Below are 17,109 nucleotides of genomic sequence, written 5' to 3'. Positions count from 1 at the left end.
ACTCAAGGAGCTGAGGGGCTGGGAAGGTGGCTCAGTGGTAGAGCGCTTGCCTTGCATGCATGAGGCCCTGGGTTCGATTCCTCAGCACCACATAAGCAAAAAGAAAAAAGCCGGAAGTGGCGCTGTGGCTCAAGTGGTAGAGCGCTAGCCTTGAGCTGAAGAGCTGAGGGACAGTGCCCAGGCCCAGAGTTCAGGCCCACGACCAGACCCCCCCCCCCCCAAAAAAAGAAGAAATCTCAAGGAGCTGAGATCTGAGAATCGCTGTTCAAAGCCAGCCTGGTCAGGAAAGTCTGTGAGACTCTTATCTCCAGTTAACCACAAGAAAATCGGAAGATGTGCTATGGCACAAAGTGATAGAGCGCTAACCTTGAGTGGAAATCCAGGCCCTGAGTTCAAGCCCCACAACCGACCAAAAAAAAAAAAGACACCCAGTGAGAGCTGAACTTCAAACGAGTACTGTTTTAATATTTTAAAAAATACCCCAAATATTGCACAAGATAAAAAGTATCCCTCGTTCACAGAAGCAGAAATTTCACTGGGTGTACCCTATTTTTTTTAATCTGGCAATCTGACCCCAAGGTCACCCAGAGTGTGTCTGGCCATAGACTAGCTCACTAAATGTCTTGAGCTGAGTCTTCCCAACTGTAACCCTGAGGTCACTGGCAACCCTCCTACCAGCTCTTCCAGTGGTCACTGCACAAACTAAGGATTATTCAAGAGCTAGGGAGAGGGGACCAAGTGATTCCTTTCTGGGGGTTACCTTTCACCCTATTAAAACTAGTTTGTTCAAGATACTGAGGAAGTGCAATATGAGAAAAGAGTAGGCAGGGATCTTAGGCAATTTAGTTTTTATTGGCATCTCAGTGGGAATTAGCTAGAGGATTATGGCAGATGACTGACAGGATTGATTCATGTTTCAAAACATTAATCCTCTCTGACCCCTAGCAGGTAATTTTGCACAAATTTAGCTGCTCATCTCATAGATGCCAGGAAAGGAGTTTAAAATGCAGCGAAGGGCAGCATTAGCTGTCATGGACAAGTGGACTTCTTGAAGGTGGGGTAGAAAAGCAGTTCCTGCTCAGAGTCACCATCTCCCTTATGAGCAGGAGCAGAGAGGACATCTCATCCTTTCTGACCTCCATCAGGCTCCTTGGCTAGGCCTACCTCTCCCAGGCTGGGGGATAAAGGAAAAACATGGCACCATCAGGCCTTCTAAGGTCCTGTCATGTGTGTGTTTCAGAAATATATAGTGCTCCATATTGCTCCAAATTGTCTCATTCAAGTTCTCAATGACTCCTACCCTGTAGGTTCTTTGAAGTCTCATCTCTGCATTAGCAGTCTCTAGCACAGACCTAGCCCTGGTAAGAAATAAACATCCAGGCTGGGTACCAGTGGCTCATGCCTGTAATCCTAGCTACTCAGGAGGCTGAGAGCTGAGGATTGCTGTTCAAAGCCAGCCTGCACAGGAAAGTCTGTGAAACTTAACTCCAATAAACAACCAGAAAACAGGAAGTGACACTGTGGTTCAAGTGGTAGAGCACTAGTCTTGAGCTGAAGAGCTGAGGGACAGCTCCCAGGCCCAGAGTTCAAGCCCCACAATTGACGAAAAAAGAAATAAATAAACATCCAAGAAATGACTTTCCAGTGTCATTTATTAAGCAGTTAATGATATATTAGGCACTGAGCTGAGTGCTTTCTACCCATCTTACTTAATAATAACTACCCATTGAAGGAAATATATTGAGTAGCCACATTTTACAAATGAGTTAACAATTGGTTAAGAGCTATGTTTATTTATTTGGCATATACTTTTGAGCACCTGCTCTGTTTGGATGATGAGGATACAGAAGTGAAAAAATAAATAGGGTTCCTGCTGCCAAGGAGCTTACATTCTAGACAGGATGACAGATGCTACACAGACAAACATGAGTAGTAGTGATAGGTACAATATGAAAGAAAAGCCAGTTAATAGGAAAAAGAGACTTGGAAGTGGTGTTTTCTCAAAGGTGATCCAGGAAGACTTTGCCTGAGGAAAACATTTGAATAGAAGGACTTAAGTGAGTGACTGCCACAGGAAAGACCATTCCAGAGGGAGGGGAGAGTAAATGCAAAACCAGCAGTGGGATGTGAGGAATGGAGAGTCAGTGTGGCCAGGATTAGTGAGGGGGGAAGAGTGGGAGTCAGAGGTAGTTTGGTCAGGACTTTGTCATTCTTGGTAAAATGGAGTCACAGGAGTGACGGATCTGGCTTCTGAATAAGGGTGGACTGAGAAGAGGAAGAAAGGACAAGCCCTGAGAGGGAAAGGTTCAGGCCTGTCTGGAGTAAATAAGTCACATCGAGACCCCTGTACATAACTTTCTCAGAAAAGCAAATTTCAAATCCTTACCGCAAATAGCACAAGAAACACGGGAAAGGTTCCAGTGGGAGTGATCTGTTGAAGCTCCAGGTCAAGCTACTTGTCACTTCAAAAATCACAGAAAAAGTCAAGCGCCCAACCAAGTATTGAGTTACACCTATAACTTGCCAGCAGTTATCAGTTTCAAAAGAAAACCCAATGTTTGGCCCCATTTCCACCACAAAGAAGAAGGAGGAGGAGGGTGGAGAGAGAGAGGAAAGGGAGAAGAAGGAAGAGGAGAGGGGGGGGAGGAGAAGGAGGAGGACGAGGAGGAGGAAAAAAAGCAGCTGTATGAATGGATTCAGCTGCTTGGAAGACATTTCAGAAACAGGCTCACAAGCAGAGCCCTGGGACCAGTATGGGAATATTTGGACAGCATGGTTCTGGGTGGCTACCAAAGAAACAAGAGACCTCTTTGTGTGCTGAGTCTCCTGATGTCCTGAGTACAAAAACGAGGCCCAACCTTGCAAATGGAGATGTTGCGCCTAATTTCCTCTGAACACATGGCACATGGCCTCATTAGATGACCTCAGTGCCATGTGCAATAGTGAAGCAGGGTGGCTAAGCCTGCCCTCAAGAAAATATGAAAACTATTGCAGTGAAATGTCCAAAGAAGCAAATCTATAAAGATGGAAAGTGGATGTGTGTTGCCAGGGCTTGAGGACAGGGAAAAGAGTGACCGCTGTGGTAAGGAGCTTCTTTAGGGAGTTTCAGGTATAGAATTGGTAGTTGTGATAGTTGCACAACCAAATACACTGAAGACCATTCACTTTTATGCTTTAAAGGGCTAGATTTTTATGCTACTTGAGTTATATCTTTTTTTTTCACTTAAAAATAAAAATTGCTGGGTTCCAGTGGTTTGAACCTATAATCCTGCGACTCAAGAGGCTGAGATCTGAGGTTGGTGGTTCAAAGCCAGTCTGGGCTGACTAATCTAAAAGACTCTTAGTCTCCAGTTAACCATCAAAAGGCCAGAACTGAAAATGTGGTTCCAAAAGTAAAGAACAAGCTGTGAGTGGAAAAAGCCAAGCGAGAGTGAAAGACCCTGAGCTCGAGCCTCGTAGCAGCACAAAAAGAAAGCTAAGTAGATAAAAGAATTTAGGGTTCCCCTACAGCTGAGGGCAGTCTAAAATCTGATGTCTTTTTCTCAGCAGTTCACACTCTCAAGGCTCATAGCTTAGAATCCTGGCAGTATGAAAGAGACTTTGTCCTGGTAAGAACTGCCCATCTGAGGCGTGCCAGAGTGAGGCAGTGCCCGCTGGCACTGGACACAACAAACTTTATGCCTGGCCTCATTCTAACACTCACTGCCTGAGAGCCAAACCAACCACAATATATTGGCATTACTCTACTGAAAGGACACAGGGCTTACTAAAACCTCCCAGAAGAAAAATGGGTTATGGGGCGGGGGTGCAATTCAACGGTAGACCACTTGCTTTTGGCATGCTCAAGGTCCAGCACCGCAAAACAAAAAAGCAATCTATGTGGACTCTGCCCCTTTTGCTCCACAGCTGTATCAAGTCATCAGTTTTCTTTGCTCTGAGCCAGACCTCAGGCTGAGTGGTGGATCACACCGAGGCCACTAGCTTGTCATGAGTCCATGAAATGAAGCTGTTCTGACCCCTGCCTTGCCCCAACATCTCACCCTTCCTCAGGAGACCAGGCATAGAGGCCTGTGAAGAAGACAGGGGAAAATCGGGAGAGGTGGGTACCAGTGGGAGATGCCACCCTGTAGACAGGGCTCAGAGCATGGCAGTACAGAAGTGGAAGTGCAGGGGTTCATTCATGGTGACTAGGGAAGTTTCTCCCAGGCCTGGCCCTGATTGCTTTGTGAATTGAACTTCCAGATTCCACTGGAATATTAAAAAAAACTACTAAATATTTATTTGTTTCATATTTACAAAGGTGGGAAGGAGACTAAGGAAGACCCCAAGAACACCCCCACACCTGACTGACCAGGCCCTTTGCGCTGCAGAGAAGGCAGACACGGATGGAAGGGACAGGATTTATGTTGCATACTTGAACTACAGCGAGTGTAAGACTGGTCCTATTTACAGGGCAGAAACACTACAGGTGGAGTGTGGGGGCAGCAGAGCAGGCACCAGAGTCCTGGCCAGAGGGTGCCTGCTCACCGCCTTCCCCACCTCTCCCAGAGGCATCTCCGCGGCCCCGCTGGGGTTCGGGGGTTGGGGGGGGAGCAGGCCCGCTCACATGATGCTCGCTGGGGTGAAGGCAGGGCCCACACACAAGGTGTCTGTGATCTCCCAGCCGCAGGATAGAGGCTTGCACACGCCCTCAGCGTCCTGGTCTTCTTCTGTGGGCAGCAGCTGCCCTCGAAGTGCTTCCCTGGGGGCAAGAGATACATATAGTCCTGGCCCCATTGGGGGTGGGTTTGCCTCCAAGCCTCAATCCAAGGGTAGAGGCCAGGGAAGCCTGATGACCTGACCCCAGTGCCCAGAGAAAGGATCCTACATTTATTGTGCACTTTCTATGTGTCTAATTACATCTTCCCCTGAACCATGGGAACCCCTCTAAGGGAAACATTACCTCCTTTGTCTTACTGGAGAGGAATCTAAGGATCAAGAATAACTATGCAGCACCATATTCCTAGCAGGGGGCAGAACTAGGATTCCAGTTTTCACATCCCAGTCCCCAGTCCCCAGCCCCCAGACTTAAGGATTGTGAACAATTCATTCCCTTGAAGTAAGGTCAGGTCTGGCCAGTGCCATATTGGACACATAGTGGTTGGTAGGGTCCGGCATCTTGTCTTCAGACTGGGAGAAGGAAACCCCCCCACCAGGCCCTTGGCTGATAGGTTACTGACTCTGTCAGTCCAGTGGCTGGAACTGGGGATTTCCTGTGGACCTACTTCCTGCTTTGACCCTATTTAGGCCCAGACCAGCCCAGACGCCATTATGCCATACCATGTGTCTCTCTGTGGTCATGTCCTGTCTCCTGTTTTGTTTCCAGTCATTATGGCATTCCTACTCAGCTCTCCATCAGAGCTGAAGTGGTTTGCTGGTTTTTACTCTGTTTTTACTCTTCCTTTCCTCTCTAGCCTGTTTCCTAGCTGTGCTGTGTATATTTAGGGGCTGCAGGCCTTTGTAATAACTGGCTGCCTGTAGCCTGCTAACTGTATAAGGGCTCCAATATTCCATTTTTCTGGGATAAGTCACCTTACAACACCCTGCTCCCTTCTGACAATCCCACACACAAATTCTCCTCCTCTGTCCCCTAATGGATAAAGAGCTCCAGTATGGGGCCAACTGCTCGCCACCGCAGGAACTCTTGTCTCACACGTAGCCTAGCCCCAGCAAATCCAGACCCTGTTCCATTCACACTGCCAGCACAGGCTCTCTGACTGAATCTTAGCCTTTCCAGAGGGATCCAGCACTGGTGCATCTTTCCAAAAGATAGACTCCTGCTCCTGAGTCGCCAGCTTCTCCCTCCATGCTGAGGCCCCAAGAGATCAACCCAGCCTACCTTGCCCTCATTCTGTTCTGAGTGGCTCCAGATGCTATCCTGTCATTCAGTGGACCTTCTTGGGCCTGTACTGTGCTTGTCTCCTGCCTGTATCATCCAGCCCTCTCCTGACTAACTCCTCCTCTACTTCTAGATCTCAGCTTCAGTGACAGAGCTCAGGGGAGCGGAGACACCCCCAGAGACCCAAACACAGTGGGACTCACTCTGGAAACAACAAGATCCCTGACATTGCTTCACCTACAGCAAAGTAGGGAAGACATCTGTGTCCCCCACTGCCAGTGTGCCAGGCAGCAAGCCACCACTAGACTGGGAAATGGTGGATGGTGGGTAGAGAAGGAGGGCTGGGTTCTATGTCAAGAGCCTGGCCTTTGCTTCTGCTGGAATCTGCGTTTCCACAAGACCCTCCCTCTTCTATCCAGTGCTTCCCCTTAGTCCTTCCCTACTTCACGCATGTTCCAGTCCCACACTGGCAGGAAGGCCTTCCTCTCAGCTGATCTGTATAGATCAACAGCAAATTAGCAGTCAGGCTGGTGACCTTTGTGGGAGAGCTCCTTCTGTCTCAATCTCTATCTCCTTATCTTTAAACATGGCTTGGCCCCATTTCTTAAAAACCCTCAATGGGTCCTGACTCCCTTCAGGACTAAGTCCAATCTGTGCCCCTCACAGGTTAAAAAAAATGCAACTTTCCTGATGTCTTATCAGGACCTGGGGATTGGGGTTTGATAGTGTTCCTGGGACCTCAGGACACCATGTGAAGTTTCAAATGTGCTCCTGTTCCCTTGGCCCTTCACTGCTAACCAGCTGTGGGATCTGTCAGGACAGTTACATCACTTGGTGATAACATGGATCTTTTTAGGGTTTTGTGTAATGTAAGATCTGACATCAGGGTTCCACAGGCATAACTCTCTATCTCCTACACCTCTGGCCTTACAGGATCCCAGCACCAGCTGGTGAAGCAGAGAGGGCTAGTGTTAGACTCATTTCCTAGATGAGAAAACTGAGGCTCGATGAGTAGAAACAAGCCTTTCCCAGGTCACAGAGCTGCCACCTGACCAGCCACCTCTGTCTATGCTTAAAAAAATCACAAAGATGATTACAGAGGGGTTACAGTCAGGTCGTGAGTACATTTCCTTTTGAACAGTGTCACCCCACACCTTGTTCTCTCTGTTTTCCCTCTCCTGTCTCCCCTCCCCTCTGGTTGTATAGTTCGTCTCCAATATAATGTCTAGTGAATATCACTGCTGAATTGTCTATCCTTGCCCTCCTTAATGAACCCCGTATCTCCAGTGTGGTCTTTCTAGGTGTTAACTCAGTCCTTGCTTCCCACCACCCCAGCCCTTCACTGGGTCTCCAGGCCTTGCCTGCCACCTCCTCTCTGGTCATAGCCAACCTGAAACAGTACCTTGGATGAAACACACCACACTGAGTTCCTTCTGCCAGGACTCCTGTCTGCCCCTCCCACCTACTGCTGCCTACCACTTCCACCTGTTGAAGAACAGGCCTGGGCCTTGCAGAGAGCCACAGCCCTGCCCAGCACGGCATTTTTCACAGAGCCATGAGTTGTAAGCTTTTCATTCATGGCACAGACCTCACCTAGAGCCAGCAGCCAGGGGCTCCCAGTCAAACTGGATTGCAGAGCAGCAGGGTCTCAGGTCCCCCAAGCTTCCCTATTGCCTCCCCACCCCACCCCCGCCCCCATATCGCAGCAAGGCCTCCTTACCAGGCTACTCGGGACATGGCGTAGGTGATGCGGCAGGCCTGGGTCCCCCTGAGGAGAGACCCTGTGCCCACGGTGTAGGCGCCCATGTTGTCAAAGACTAGCCAGTCCCCTACGTGTAGTTGTGGCAGCCACAGGCCCTCAGCCACACAGTCATGGCTGTCGGCCGCCGGGCCCCACAGGCTGCTGCTATACAGGGGCTGCTCTGCAGCTGGTTTCTGTGGGAGACAAAGATGGTGTCAGCCCTCCTGCACATACCACAGCCTGGGAACTTCCTCCCCTAAATGCCTTCCATGGCTCCCATAGCCAACAGGGTGAAGACTGTATGCCCTCTTAGGCTGGCATCCAAGGCCCTCCCCACTTCCCCAAATTTGTGGGCCCCTGCACTTGGCAGCCAGGTTCCAGCAGTTGCTAGCTGTGTGACCTTGGACAAGATAATCACTCTTTGCCTCAGTTTCCTCATTTGTAAAGTGTGAATGATAAATAGTACCTACTAGATATTCATAAGGCTAAGAAGACCGGTGAGTTCTATATGTAGAACATTCATTTCTTATTTTTTCATTTTAAGTAGTTTTTTAAGGAAAATAAATCATCCCTTTGTGTACATATAAAATGCATATATGTCAAAGCTTTTAGTGACTCCATCAGTAAAGCAAACAGTAAGATATTACAACTGGTTCAAAGGAAAATTCAAAAGAAACCCACACATATACAGGTCATTAAGAAAAGCAAAATATATTTGCTTAATGGATGTAAAATTTTAAATCTTTTCAATGTCTATAGGGCAATAATCAGCTGAATCCCAAAAGATAAAATTTGCATTTCTATGGGAGGAAATTATCTGCATTACCATAAGTATCATGTAAGTTCCAATAACGTAAAATAATTCAGGGACAATAAAAGATAGAGACCCTACAGAATCAGATAATCTGGACAATATCCAGCCTTCCACTGAAGATAAACATATTTTCATCCATTTATCTAAGTCTTCTATAAAATTTACCTACAAATAATGCAAAATGGACTAAATCCCTGTGCCGCAATACATAAAATCTGATGGAAGAAAATGAAGAAGAAAAAAATAAATGTAGCAACTGAATAGATGATAAGGAACATTGTATTTTTAATATTTCCTAAATGACTTCCAGATCCAGAGAAGAAGTTTATGATACAGATCATTTCTGGACAACCCAGAGGTGCAGTTAGTCACAGTGTGGAGCCTCTGTCCAGGAAGCCCTCGAGGAAAGGTGAGCACCAAGGGACAAGATGTCCCCATCCCCATTCCACCTTCCACTGCATTCTCACTCCAGTAACAACAGCTTCCCTCTCCCAACCCTTTCCTTTAAAGCCCCAGGCTGTCCCCTGAGAACCCGAAATCTGCCACTTCCTACCTTTCCTGTAGATTCCAGAAGAGATAGGCTCTGGAAACCTTTCTTAAAGCTCTAAACTGTCCAAGTTTTATCTCTATAACACTTACTATAGTTAGTAATGAGACAGTTGTGAGGAATCTGGTTTGGCCTAAATTTCTTGACAAATTCAAAACTCTACAAGTCCAGGGATGTCATCAGTACAGGTCTTCCCTAATTCCTGTGGACCTGGCAGTCCAGCACCAAGTAGATGTTCATTGTAATAGTTTTTGTGTGGGTATTGGGGCTTGAACTCAGGGCCTCATGTTCTTGCTCAGCTTTTCCATTCACAATTGGTGCTTTACCACTTGAGTCATGCCTCCACTTTCAGCATATTGCTGGCTATTTGAAGATAAAAGTCTCTCAGGATTTGTCTGCCCAGGCTGGCTTCCAACCATGATCCTCAGATCTCAGCTTCCTGAGTAGCTAAGTTTTAAAGGTATGAGCCACCAGTGCCTTGCTCACTGCAATATTTTTAAATGGACAGATGTTGAAAACAAGAAGGAAAAGAGAAAAGATATGAATTAAAGCCATAGAGAAGTCTAGAAGGAGGTAGTAAAGACGAATGGAGAAAAAAAAAAGAAAAGTCATTTTGACACCTTAGCAGGAACAGGAATTAATAAAATTGAGGGAAAAATATGTCTCAGCTTCTATAAGCAGAAATAACACTCACATATTTGAAATTAGTTAATAAGAAATCAGTCCTACCCATAAAAAAAAACATGCATTCATTACTCAACCTAAGAATGGAGCTAAAGGCAGTGGCAAGGATGTGTAATCCCACCTACTCAGGAGGCTAAAATTAAGAAGATTATTATTTAAGGCCAGCCCAGGCAAAAAGTTCAGGAGACCCTCATCTTAACAAAGAAAAGCTGGATCTGATAGTAGGGGTTTGTCCTCCAAGCTAAGGCAGGAAATGTAAACAGGAGAATCACAGTCCAGGATCACAGTCCAGGCTGACCTAGGAGAAAAAGCAAGACCCTATTCAAAAAATAATGAAAGCTAAAAGGGCTGGATGGCGTGTATCATATGGTACAGCACCTGCCTATCACATGCAAGGCCCTGAGTTCAAACCCCAATATGCCACAAGAAACAAAGAGAACACTTCTATATTTTGACTTGTTCATTTACCAAGTCCTAATTGAGCATCTGCTATGTGCCAGGCTTTGGTACCAGAGGTGAAGATGCATCAGTGACTGTGCATTCACAAAAAACTAAGGTTCCTATGCTTGTCAAGTTCCTGTTCCAGGAAGGGGAGAGAAACAAATACTGTTCATTTAACTTAATGTTCTTTTTGTTACAAGCTTTTGGATAATGAGTAAAATTAATCTTGCTTTCTCTGAATCATCTCCCTTAGCTGCCATCATTAAGAAACATTAAGCTAACATTTAAAGATTTAGGAAAGAAACACTCTATAAATGTATCCACAAGGATGTTTAAGAAAACAGGCTTTAATAGTTCTCCCACAATAAAGAGAAAAGGCACCCTGGAGTTCTAATACATTAGCATTCTGTCATTTTTTTATTAGTGGTACAAATAAAAAGTATAAAAATAAGATTTTAAAACTTTACAAAAAAGTAAAGCAAATCTACCATTTTACTATTTTCTTTTCTTTTTGGAAGTATTGGGGTTTGAGCTCAGTCTCAAGCTTCCTGGGCAAAAAGTACCACTTGAGCTACACCTTCAACACCTTTAGTTTTTAATTTAGGATTTTTTTTTCCCTTTTAGATAGGGTCTCATTCATTTGCCTGATCTGGTCTCAAACAAAAATCCTCCTCTCTCTGCTTCCTGTGTAGCTGGAATTATAGGCATACACCAGTATGCAAGGCTCCTTTTCGCTATTTAAACCCACTATTAAAAAAAAATATTCCAAAGCATATGACAACAAGGGTCTGGGAAGGTGGCTCAATGGTAGAGTGCTTGCCTTGCATACATGAGGCCCTGAGTTCAATTCCTCAGCGCCACATACGCAGAAAAAGCCGGAAGAAAAGCTGTGGCTCAAGTGGTAGAGTGCTAGCCTTGAGCTGAAGAGCTTAGGGACAGCACCCAGGCCCAGAATTCAGACCCCACGGCAAAAAAAAAAAAAAAAAAAAAAAAAAAAAGATGATAATCTCAGCCTTGTTTACAAGTCTGACAACTGAAGGCAACTAAACAACATGCCTAATTATCTGTACATTGGGCCCCTCGGTGAAAAGGGTCAGGGTTTCCTCATTTTTTATAAAGTGTTCCCACTACAACTTCATATCCTATCTAGGAGGTAAGACAGCACAGTTGCACAACTGGTCTTAGAGATTAGAAAACTTAGAGGGGACATGACTTGCTGCAAGTTCTGACATAGTTATACGAACAGAATTCTGAGCCAGCACTAATCCAGTTACTTTCCTTTGAGGCCTAAAATGAGAATAGTTCCCCAGAAGAAATAAAGTCAAACACTAAAACCATATAGGACCTAATACACTTCCTCATTAATCCCTCAACTTCTAAAAATAAATAAATAATTCCTAATAAATTTTGTATACATAAAGTGTTAAAAAATTTTTTTAAATGTGATGAACAAGGCAATATTAAAAAGGGGGGGGGGTTAATATAGAACAAAACCTTATAATTAAAATCTCATTTAGAAAGCCAGGCCCTGGTAGCACTTCTGTAATCCTAGCTACTCAGGAGGCTGAGATCTGAGGATTGTGGTTTGAAGCTAGTCTGGGCAGGAACTCAATGTCCAATTAACAAGGAAAAAGCTAGGTTCTGAGTTCAAGCCCCAGTACTGGAACAAAAAAAAAAAGAGAAAGAGAAAGCTGGGTGCTGGTGGCTCATGCCTGTAATCCTAGCTACTCAGGAGGCTGAGGTCTGAGAATCACAGTTCAAAGCCAGCCTGGGCAGGAAAGTCCATGAGACTCTTTTTTTTGTTGTTGTTGTTGGTCGTGGGGCTTGAACTCTGGGCCTGGGAGCTGTCCCTCAGCTCTTCAGCTCAAGGCGAGCACTCTACCACTTGAGCTACAGCACCACTTCCGGTTTTTTGGTGGTTTATTGGAGATAGGAGTCTCACGGTCTCTCCTGCCCGGGCTGGCTTTGAACCACGATCCTCAGATCTCAGCCTTCTAAGTAGCTAGGATTACAGGCGTGAGCCACCAGCGCCCGGCTAGTCCATGAGACTCTTATCTCCAATTAGCCACCAAAAAAATGGAAGTGGTGCGGTGGCTCAAGTGGTAGAGTTCTTGCTCAGTGGTAGAGTACCTGCCTAGCAAGTATGAGACCCTGAGGAAGGAAGGAAGGAAGGAAGGAAGGAAACAAGGAAGGAAGGAAGGAAGGATGGAAGGGAGGGAGGAAAGGAGGGAGGGAAGGGAGGGAGAAGGGAAGAAAAAAGAAAAAAAGGTGAAGGCCCTGCATGAAAATAACTTTTACAGAGGTTTTTAAAATCTTAGTAATTGAAGAAATGCAGTATAATCTTGAGTAGAAAGGCCTAACTATTGAAAATTTATAAAATTAACCTCTTGGAAAATAATATGTACTTATAATACTTTTTTTTTTTTTTTGGTCGGTCGTGGGGCTTGAACTCTGGGCCTGGGCGCTGTCCCTCAGCTCTTCAGCTCAAGGCGAGCGCTCTACCACTTGAGCTACAGCGCCACTTCCCATATAATACTTTTTGGTGTGTGTGTGTGTGCTCTTGGAAAACAATATGTACTTATAATACTTTTTTGGGGGGGGTGTGAGTGTGTGTGTGTGTGTGTGTGTCTGTGTGTGTGTCTGTGTGTGTGTGTCTGTGTCTGTGTCTGTGTCTGTGTGTGTGTGTGCCCCTACACAAGGCCTGGGCACTGCCTCTCAGTTTTAGTGCTCAAGGCTAGCTCTATATCACTTGAGTTACAGAGCTCCACTTCTGGCTTTTTGGTGGTTAACTAGGGATAAGAGTCTCATGGACTTTGCTGCCTAGGATGGCTTTGAACTGTGATCCTCAGATCTCAGCCTCCTAAGTAGCTAGAATTACAGGTGTGAGCCACCAGTGTCCAGATTGTAATACCTTTTAAAAAGGAGGAATCAAGATAAATTTTCAGAGTTATGTGCTACCAGTGAGATTTATAAATTCTTTAATTTTATTGTTTGTGCTAAATTTTCTCCAGTAAACATTCTATTTCCTTAACAAGAAACACTGGAGTAATGCATACATAATTTACAACTTGAATAACACAAGTGAGAGAAATTTCTTTACAACTTACTCAGAGTACAGTTAGAAACACATGATAGTATAACGTAATTGTATATCAGAATCACAAAACTAGAATAACAAATGAACAGATTGAAAAAAACTATCAACTATCACATGAAAAACACATGCAAGCCCTTGCAATATCTTCTCTATTTGTTTAAAAAATATAAAAAAACAAAAGTCACTTTAAGATATCTCAAATTAAAAGAACAGAGCTGGGAATGTGCCTTAGTAGTAGAGTGCTTGCCTAGCATGCATGAAGTCCTGGGTTCGATTCCTTAGTACCACATAAACAGAAAAAGCCAGAAGTGGTGCTCTGGCTCAAGTGGTAGGAGTGCTAGCCTTAAGCAATAGAAGCTCAGGGGCAGTACCCAGGCCATGAGTTCAAGCCCTAGGATTGGCAAGAAAAAATTAGAAGAACAGGGAATATAAAAAAAAATTAATTATCTTGCCCATGTAATTGTAACCCCTCGGTACAGTATTTTCACAATAAAAAATATAAAAAAACATTGACATCAAAGCATACAAAACAATAACCAAAACAAAATGCTTTAGTTTATCAAAGACCTGTGTTGTGCTAAAATATGACCTTTCAGATACACTGTCCATCAATAAAAGGTCACAGGAGGCAATGCCTGTGAGCTTATTGTGAAAGAGGTACATGTGGTTACAGTACATATTAGACTAAGATTGTGGGAAGATCAGCTGGAAACACCTGGTAATAATTCAAGAACTCATCATATGAAAATAGTTTTTTAAATGAATACATTCATTCTACCATGTAGAATAAGCCATCTAGGCAGGAAGATTAGCAAAGAACACACTAGCAATATTCATGGGAATACTGGTGGGAGACTAATAAAAATAACATGAAAAAAACAGAGCAATCAATGCTTAAATGCCCAATGATACAGCAACTTTATAGGAAGGTGTAGGTCTATAGGAAAAGAGTTAAGAGCTTTCTCTGGCACCAGACAGATAATCAGAGATGACTAAGCCATGAGCCCCCAAGGGCTCACAACCTGTAGTTAACAAGCATCACCTCCTATTAAGGATGTGACTTTAAACAAGATAACTCACCTTTTTGAACTCAGTTTTCTCAGTGTAAAATGATCCATAGGATCTACTCTAAAGGATTTTGGCAAATGTGAAGAGAGTAATTGTCATGTACAGTGCTTAGCACAGTACCTGCTACCATAGGTACACCCTAACGTTAGCCTTCACATATGTGTGGTGAAAAACACAAAGCCCTACCTGTGCATGCTGACAGAAAAGGGATTGTGATATGGAAGGACTTCCATCAGGGCAGAGTGTTGGAGAGGATTTTACTTTTTTAAAAGTTCCCTGAAGGTTTTAAGTTACTTATATATTTTGTGTGTGTGTGTGTGTGTGTGTGTGTGTGTGTGTGTGTGTGTGTGTCTGCATGCGCGTGCACATGGACCTGCATATAAACGTGGGTCAATCCTGAGACTTGAACTCAGGGCCTGGGCATTGTCCCTGAGGCTTTTGTTTGTTTGTTTGTTGTGCTCAAGGGGAGCACTCTACCACTTCTGGCTTTTTGGTGTTTATTTGGAGATAAGAATCTCACAGACTTCCCTGCCCAGGTGGGCTTTGAATTGTAATCCTCCTATCTCAGCCTCCTAAGTAGCTAGGATTACAGGTGTGAGCCACCGGCACCCAGCTACTGCAACCTTTCACACCATAAATCAAAATCAAAGTCCCTGGGAAGGAAAAACAGTATTCCCAAATCTGTTGTAACCATTGCTTTGAGTGTTTGACAGCCCAAAGGAGTAAACTCAGGTAGGTCACCCACAGAAGGTACAGCACAAACCACAAGGAACACGAACATCTTTCCTGGTACCCAAGCCAGAAAGGCCGTCTAGAGATTGGTTAAAGCCTAGCCCTTGGCAGGACAGTGCACAAGTGGGTTGGGGCACTGGTAGGCAGGGACTAAGATCTACTCTTCTGAGCCGCTGATGAAAGGAATGGAGAGTGGAGTCAGAGATGGCATCAAATGAGAAGAAGGTGACTGGAGGAGAGCTGCTGCCTGCGCTACCAGCTGGGCTTGGCTGCCCCAGGCTAGTCCAGTCCCTTTTTTGGTATGGTGTGGCCTGTTGGATATAGGATATATAAAGAATGTAGCCAGTAGGGTGTAGTGTGTCTGAGTAGAAAACTGAATTCTGTAGCATGTCTGGGAAATTCCCTTATACAAACATAAAATCATATTTAATTATGGAATGAGGACCCACTATGTTGATGCATAATATCTAGGCCCCTAGAAGAAGTAGAGGGACACAGCCTCCCCCCCCGTACCCCCCCCACCCCCCAAAGAGAGATGAGGGGTAAGAAGAGCTCTCCCAGGAGAAGCTGACTTCAAAGACATAGAGCTATGAAAACACAACAACATAGCCAATTTTTCCCTCTTAAGATTCCCACTAAAGCCACTGGAAACCCAGGAATGTTTTGTTGTTTTGTCATTCTTGTTCCCCTACCAATATGAAAAACTCATCACAGATTAACATTCTTTTACTTCTAGGAATTTACCCCAGGGTAGTAACCAAAGTTGTATGTCCCCAGACTCACAAAGCTCAAAACAAGAAACCAAATGGCCAACCACTAGAGTCACATTGGTTGAATACTATGTAGCAATGGAAAAACTTGTGAAAGATTAATGACATGGAAATAATTACACTCCATATATATATATATATATATATATATATATATACACATATATATATGTATATATATATACACACATATATATTTCATATGATCCCAACTTTATGAAAGCAAAATAAAATGAATTTTCTTTTTTCTTTTTTTTTGGGGGGGGGGGGGAGGTCCGATCGTGGGGCCTGAACTCTGGGCCTGGCGCTGTCCCTTAGCTCTCCAGCTCAAGGCTAGCGCTCCACCACTTGAGCCACAACACCACTTCTGGCTTTTTTCTTTTTGCTTATGTGTTGCTGAGGAATCGAACCCAGGGCCTCAGGCATGCAAGGCAAGCGCTCTACCACTGAGCCACCTTCCCAGCCCCTAAAATGAATTTTCTAAAAGAATAAAAGGAAATATAATATTTAACCTTGTTGTCTTTTTCTTTTTTTGAGAAAGGATCTCATTGTGAAGCCTAGATTGGCATCAAATACCAGACAAGATCCCCCTGCCTCAGCCTCCTGAAGGTGGGGATTATAGGCATGCACCACACCTAGCCTCTTTCTGTCAATTTTTTTTCTACTTTTTGAGGGAAGATTAACCCAGGGCCTCATGCATGTCAGGCAAGTGCTCTATGATTAAACTATATCCTCAGTCCTGTTTCTAATTTTTAAAAAAGTAAAAATATGTGGCTTGGTGTGTAGCTCAGTGTTAGAATGCTTGCCTAGCATGTCAAGGCCTTAAGTTTGCTTCTCTGAAGAGAATGAACAGAATGAGATATAAACACGAGATGTTATTGAAAGGCACACACACACACAATGTAAAGAGACCCATAAAGGTGAGCCTACTCACCTTTTGCAGGATGGGGGTAGGGCAGATGTTGTCAAACAGGACTGAGTTGAAGATCCCATATACGCCCTCATCAAGGTGGTACACAACTGTCTTGGGGGTGGAGCCATTTTCCTCTGCAGGGAAGGGAGGTGACAGGAGGAGTACAAGCAGAAAGTGAGGGGCCTGGCAGTAGGTCGCTGGAACCATGGTGGCTCAGCAAGAGCAAAGAACTGCCTTTTCCTCACCAACAGCCATCATAGTGACAAGGGTTCACTGCCACAGTGGGAACACTGTCCTTTGCAGCCAAAACTCTCTGCCAGAACACACTCCTCTGCACCTGAGCCCCTAAAAGCTCCAGCAAAGGCAGAAGAGCAGGCCTGCCCAGACACAAGATTCCAAGAAGGAAGCACATAACAGGAAATGC

At 44.7% G+C, this 17,109-nt stretch overlaps 1 protein-coding gene across 1 annotated transcript in view; it reads right to left on the bottom strand.

Moving 5' to 3' along the window:
* Positions 1 to 1,777: 1,777 nt before the first annotated feature.
* The window catches only part of Azin2 (antizyme inhibitor 2), a 31,268-nt gene continuing 15,936 nt past the window's right edge, over positions 1,778 to 17,109 (bottom strand). Inside the window, exons 9-11 of the mRNA XM_070008819.1 lie at positions 16,707 to 16,819; positions 7,599 to 7,813; positions 1,778 to 4,741 (exon numbers count right to left, since the gene is read on the bottom strand). Coding sequence (XP_069864920.1) covers positions 4,603 to 4,741; positions 7,599 to 7,813; positions 16,707 to 16,819 — 467 coding nt within the window. The 3' untranslated portion in view covers positions 1,778 to 4,602. The remainder of the gene's footprint in view (positions 4,742 to 7,598; positions 7,814 to 16,706; positions 16,820 to 17,109) is intronic.

The sequence above is a fragment of the Dipodomys merriami genome, unplaced genomic scaffold, assembly GCF_024711535.1.
Source record: "Dipodomys merriami isolate MVZ:Mamm:240054 unplaced genomic scaffold, mDipMer1.0.p SCAF_71, whole genome shotgun sequence".
NCBI classification, from domain to species: Eukaryota; Metazoa; Chordata; class Mammalia; order Rodentia; family Heteromyidae; genus Dipodomys; species Dipodomys merriami.
This window is presented reverse-complemented; position numbering and strand designations above follow the sequence as displayed.